Source organism: Tupaia chinensis, unplaced genomic scaffold, assembly GCF_000334495.1.
Source record: "Tupaia chinensis unplaced genomic scaffold, TupChi_1.0 Scaffold000321_1, whole genome shotgun sequence".
NCBI lineage: Eukaryota > Metazoa > Chordata > Mammalia > Scandentia > Tupaiidae > Tupaia > Tupaia belangeri.
This window is the reverse complement of record NW_006159815.1, coordinates 155,461-162,393: the sequence shown is the minus strand read 5'-3', so window position 1 is coordinate 162,393 and position 6,933 is coordinate 155,461. Positions and strand designations below refer to the sequence as shown.

General features: G+C 37.8%; 1 protein-coding gene across 1 annotated transcript in view; it reads right to left on the bottom strand.

The window, feature by feature from the left end:
* The window catches only part of LOC102489366 (vomeronasal type-2 receptor 116-like), a 40,490-nt gene that overhangs the window by 27,684 nt on the left and 5,873 nt on the right, over nt 1-6,933 (bottom strand). The window contains 1 exon segment of the mRNA XM_014588996.1: nt 3,531-3,728. Within this exon segment, the coding sequence (XP_014444482.1) occupies nt 3,531-3,728 (198 nt within the window).

Here is a 6,933-nt window from a genome sequence, read left to right as displayed (position 1 = left end):
ATTTTCTTGTTTTCTCATATTTCTTGTGATCCAGGGGTGATTTCTTGTCATCTGATGGATGGTGTGTTTATTTTAAATTCTTTTTTTTTTTTTTGAGATTTTCACTGTAGGGCGCGTGCGCTCGCCAGACAGACAGAGAGAGACATAGAGACAGAAAGCGAGAAATCACCCCCCAGGGGGTATGGTCACGCCGCAATATGTTCAGGAGCAAGAAGACAGAGGTGATCCAGAATCTTTTTTCCATTCTGTTGTGTTCGCACTAGCTTGTTTGCTGGAGGATGAATTATCAGTAGAAAATCTTTATTTCTCATGTTCCCTGAAATACCTTGTTCACAGGAACCCTTTCTATAGTTTTATACACTTCTACATCAACTGTTTGAAAAAAGTGTTAAGTATGTTTTTCTTAAAAATTATATATTTAATTCAGTTATTCTCTTCACTTATTGACTACATCAAGTGTTTCTACCAAGTTGTGAAAACACTTTTCTCTGTAGTTAATTCGTCTTTTAATCATTCATTTTTCTACTTGGAAGTTATTAACTTTTAAATTAATATTAGCTAAAACAATTTTTTGAGATATTAAAAATTGCTCAATTTTTTTCTTACTGTATTATTTTTATGTAATATCTTTAATTCTGTGTCCATTCTCTGGAATTATTCTGGTCTTATTCTCTTAAATTTTGACTTTAACATAAACATTAAAATTTCTAAATTTTCTCCTGAGAGGTTTCTCCTTAGGGTACATTAGTTTGCTGAAGAAAGAGAGAGACACACTCAGAGGGAAAGTGAGAAATTATCCCCAAATACATGGCCATCTGGAAATCTCCTATCCTCTCTTCTCTTCCTGGGATGCTGGGAATGCATGCACACATGTCCAGGTGTGATTTTCAAGTCATCAGTGCCAGGACTCAAAGAGCAGTTGAAAAAAAAGAAAGAGAGAAAGAAAGAAAGAGAGAAAGAAAGGAGAAAGAAAGAAAGAAAGAAAGAAAGAAAGAAAGAGAGAAAGAAAGAGAGAAAGAAAGAGAGAAAGAAAGAGAGAAAGAAAGAGAGAAAGAAAGAGAGAAAGAAAGAGAGAAAGAAAGAGAGAAAGAAAGAGAGAAAGAAAGAGAGAAAGAGAGAAAGAAGAAAGAAAGAAAAGAAAGAAAGAAAAAGAAAGAAAGCTGTTGGTCAAGTGGGAGACCAGTGACATATGTGCTAAACCATCTTCTTGTCCCCTGATTTGTTAAAAAATCATGTGAGACTAGAAATTTTTATGCAAAAAGAACTCTACTTTTTCAAAATTGGTTCTTCTGTCATTTGTTTCTTTTTTCTTTTTTTTTTTTCTATTATACACAATGTGCACTCACCAGGGAAACAGAGAAGAAGAAAATGAGAAATAACCCCATGGGAAACTGTCATGCCACAGGTTTTTTTCTTTTATTCTACATTTGGGATGATGAATAGGCAGGCACATATCTTCCTAGCATGTATTTTAGGCCACTTTATTCAGTACTCAAACCATATAGTCAGCCATAGGAGAAACAGTACGCTTTGATTTAAATATTCAAAAGTTTTCTTTCTTTCTTTTTTTCTTTTTCAGAGAGGCTTTTGCATAAATGCACATGCACTTACCAGAAAAAGAGATTGACATAAAGTGAGAGGGAAAGTGAGAAGTCACCTTTGGGGGGGGGGGAGGATCACACCAAAGTCAGTCATGTGAGAGCCCAGCTACATAACTGCTGTGCCATCTGCTGGTCCCCTGATTTGTTAATAAAGGATGGTACACTGAATACATTTATGCAACCAGAACTCTACTTCTTCTGAGTTGTTATATTTTACTGTTACTTTTTGTTGTTGTTTATAGGCTGTGTGTACTCATCATAGAGAAACACACACAGAGAGGAAGGTAGCGAGAAAAACGAAGTGAGAAATCATCCTCTGGAGGATGGTCATTCCACAATCCCTTTTTCTTTTGCACTTGGTATGGTTGAATAGGCAGGCAAACTTCCACCTGGCATGTTTCTCAGGTCACTTTATTCAGTACTCAAACCATGTAGTCAGCCATATGGAATCTAGCTGACTTAACGTCCATGCTAAGTTATGAGTTTGACTCCACTCTAGGTAGATAGGGGATGGACTCTGCATAACTGAGTTACTGTGGTTTTGATTTCTGTGTCTGGTAAATGTTTACTGTGTCCACATTACAAGTGTCAGAGGAATTTATGACTTCCTGTTGCAGGGCTAAAATCAGAATGAAACCCGTCACTGTGTGTAGCACAGAGTAAGTTTTAAGCTGCTGGGTCTGCAACTCAAATCTCTACCGTATGGGAGTAGAGTTCCTTAACCTCTAGGTCACCTGCTTGCCCCTTGATAAAACTTTAATCAGACTTCAGAGAGTTTGTGCAGTCCTATCTGCACACTTGGATATAATTCACGCAAGTGAATTAGGCCAGAATCTCCATTACCCATAATGTTACCATTTAGTAATTTTCTATCCAATTACTCCCAACTTGCTCTTTAGGTTTAAATTCTTACTTGTCGTCACTATATTCAGTCTTGAAGCTAATATTCCTGAACTACTGCAAAATCTCATAGTCATACTTAGTATATATATTTTTTGAGGCTTTAAAACATATGAAAGATGAACAGGTGGCCTGGTGTTTAAGGCTCTGGATTTTTTTTTTTTTTGAGAGGTTTTCACTGTAGGGCGCGTGCGCTCACCAGACAGACAGAGAGAGACATAGAGACAGAAAGTGAGAAATCACCCCCCAGGGGGGATGGTCACGCCACAATCCCTTCTCCTCCATTCTCCTCTCGGGATCTTGGGCACACACGCACATGCACCCGGCGTGAGTTTCAAGCCACCGGGTCCGGGACACGAACCGCAGTCGACTACGTGGGAGTCCAGCGACATAGCCATTACGCTAACTGCTGGTTCCCAAAGCTCTGGATTTTCACATAGCTGACCATATTATTAGTACCAGGCCTGATAACTTGAAAATGATGCTGACAAGAGAATGGAGATTGTATTGAAGAGTGGCCGTCCTTCCTGATTAATACATTGTGGTGGCCTTTACATACCCATGGCTTCTCTACAGAGCACATTTCTACAATCCCTTAGTCAGTAGTGAACACCCAGAGTCAGCATCTTGATGCTAACATTAACTTTATGTTAGGAGGTCAGTGTCTTAATATGCATGTGGGCCTCACTACACAGGCCTTGGTTGCAAAAGGGCTAAGGTACAAATAATTTCACACATTCTGAGCCTCCTAAAGACTGAATATGGGGATAGTGCTAACAAAGCGGACAATAAGCTGTATTAATTTCTCTCTTCTCTCTTGAAAGAAATGGAGAAGTATTGAAAACAAAAATAAAGATAGTAAGAGGATAACAAGGCAGAAAATCCTGAATTCACAATTCTGTACTTCTCCATTTCTGTGCACACGTGATTATTCTCAAGTGGGATTAATCACACACACATGTATATATGCAAACTACATTATTAAACAGTTATAATCACATTTTCAGATACATATAACCAACAACTTACCAATCATCTCTCACTTCTTGAATTGGCCTTATCAGGTAATTGTGTGCAAGTATATCTTGTTCCCCCACGTCATAAAGAGGGAAAAACTCAGCCAGTACCAGGTCCCCATCCTTGTAGACACTTGGCTTCAAGTATGTATGACAGTTAATATCTACCATCTCACATGCTGTTTGTAAAGGCTGCAGAAGTAGCAAGAGACTAATCAAAGGCAATGACATGTTTGAGCTGTCCCAACACAGGTAAAAAGCCCTATGTGTGGGAGCTGAGGAGATGGAACTGGATGGTGTCTGCAGGCTCAGCTCTCTGTTGGGAGAAGTAACTCTGTGGAGGGCACCAGAGATTCTCACTTACACCATCTGCCTTTAACCTGTCGAAATTATGTGCCAGACTGGCATGACAGACAAGGACATATCTAGAAGCATTAAAAAAGGCATTTCTACAGGAACCATGATGCTGAGACTCATGCCTAATCAGAGCAGTTCTGACTTTATTGGCTTTTTACTGTTTCACTTAAGTCTCATCCAGGAGCTCTGGGGATCTCTCTGCCCCAGGGCTCTGCACCTGTCACCCTTCATTTTGGTGAAAAACAGTTTGGGAAAAACATATTTTGCCTCTTTCTCTCCCCCCAGTTTTTATAATTTTATAATGACCAAGTAAAGTTTTCAGGACCATCCTATCCTGAGACAACAAGCTTTGCAATTTTGTGAACAAGAGAGGTCCAAAGTGCTTGTATCACAAAACTATTATTAATATTCATATTTTTAATGTTGTTAATACCCACAAAACTTTGATCAATGAGTTCCATTGTGATAAAATTGCTAGACTCACATTGCTAACCATGGTTCAAGTCTCTGACCATGTGACTTAAAATTCCTTCCTTTTGAGTGTGCATGGGTGCCCAAAATCTCAGGAAAATTAAGAGATTGTGGGATGATCATTCTCTTTGGGAGGTGATTTCTTGCCGTGTGTCTCTGTCTTTCCAGTGAGCACACACATGCTTTAGCACAAATCAGTTTCTAAAAAAAGCATTTACTGGCCAAATTGGGTGAAGCCATAGATAAGTTTTTGTTTGTTTTTAGAGAGGGAATTTTGCTATAGTTTAAGTGTGCTCATCCAGGACACAGAAAGAGACAGAGAGACAGAAAATAAGAAATCACCACCCCCTGGCTGGATAGTCACATTACAATCCTTTCTCCTCCATTTTGTTCTCAGGATTTTTGGACATACACACACATATTCCCCATGCGTACACTCACCTTCATAACTCTTGTAGAAGTGAATGTATCCTACATGTCATCTTGCTTCAATGTAGGTTTGTAAGCCATGATTAAAGCATTTCATATTTTCCCTATGTCTAGAAGCTCAAAATAGCATCTGGTGGGGTGAGCCGAGGGTATTGTGGCACTAGACTTGGAAGTAGACTGACTACAGTTCAAGTGTCAGCCCTGGTGACTTGCTTTTTCTCTCTCTCTCTGTCTCTGACTGTCTTTGTCTCTCTCTCTCTCTCCTCTCTCTCTCTCTCTCACACACACACACACACACACAAACACACACATTCTAGTGAGTACATGCGCCCTTAGCAAAATCAAAACATAATGACAATAATAAATAAAATGAAATAAATATTTTTTAAAAATAGCATCAGCCTAGCCAACTTTTCAACCATTTGGCACATTTCAGATATTTTATGTGGCTTTTTCTATAGTTTTACACACTACTATATCAACTGTGTGTAAAAAAGTGTTCTTAAATATGTTTTTGTTGAAAATTAATTATTTAATTCAGATCTTCTAGTTAATTATTGACTACATCAAGTCTTTTTACCAGCTTGTAAAAACGTTTTTCTCTGAGATTAATTGGTCTTTATAATTGTTCATTTTCCTCTTGGAAATTCTTAGATTGTAAATTAATATTAGCTAAAACTATATTTTGAAATTTTAAAAATAGCTCACTTTCTTGTTTCTTATTAAATTATTGTTATACAATGTCTTTAATTCTTTCTCCATTCTCTAAGGAATTATTTTGGTCTTAATTTCTTAAATTTCACCTTTAATATAAACATTCATTTTTTTTCCCTGAGAGGTTTTATCCTTAGCATGCATGCACTTGCCAGAGAAAGAAAGAAACACACAGTGAGAGGGTAGAGGATGGTCATGCCATAATCCCTTCTCCTTTATTCTGCACTTGGAATTATTGAACAGAAAGGTATACATCCACTTGGTATGTTTCAGATCACTTTACTCAGTACTCAAATACATAGTCACCCATATGAGAACCAGCTGCCTTAACCTCCATACTGAATTAGGAGTTAGAACACACTCTAAGTAGATAGAGAATGAGCTCCGCATATTGGAGTTACTGTGGCTTTGTTTTTGTGGTCTGGTGAATGTTCACTGTGCCACCATTACAAGTCTCAGAGGTATTTATGATTCCCTGTTGCTGAGCTAAAATCAGAGAAACCAGTAACTGTTTGTAGCATAAACAGCGAGTTTCATTCTACTGGGTCTGCAACTCAGACTGCAACCACGTGGTATAGTACAACACCTTACCCAATATGCCACTTGTTGACACCTGCTTGTTAAAATTTCATCAGACTTCAGAAAGTTCTCCCAGTACTATGTGCACACTGGTATATAATACATGTAAGTGGATTTGTGCAGAATATTTATTAACTGTAATGTTAAGACTTAGCAATTTTCTATTCAATTCCACCCAACTTTCTGTTTCGGTATAAATTCTTACTTGTCCTTGTTATATTCAGAATTGAACCTAATATTCCTGAACTAATTCAAAATCTCATGGCCACACCTGCCATATGTCTTTTGATGATTTATAGGAAGCATTCTTACTCTGATTTAAAATATATGGTGGGACCAGAAGGTGGCATAGTCTTTAAGGCACTGAATTTCCATGTCTGACCACGGTATAAATCTCAGGCCTGGCAGCTTGAAAATTATGCTGGGCACATGTGCATGCATGCTCAAAATCTTGAGAGGAGACTCTAGAAGAGATGGTAGTGTGGCCATTCTTTGTGGTTTATATACCGTGGTGGACTTCAGACACCGATGGCTTCTCTGCAAAGTACAATGATACAATATCCTAGTCAGAAGTGAGCACTCAGATTCAGCACTGTAATCCTAACATTAACTCCATGTCAGGGAGTCAGGGTCTCATTATTCGTGGGGGCCCCACTATACAGGTATTTTTATTTTATTTTATTTTATTTTATTTTATTTTATTTTATTTTCATCTTCATAATCTTCTTTATATTACATTGGATTACATATAACTTTACAGTGTATTACACTGTTTTTTTCAAAAGGGAATGCCATGCATGTCAGTCAGTACAGAGACATTAATCTCCCCACTTCAACATTCAATATCTTTTCTATGTTTTCCCCAA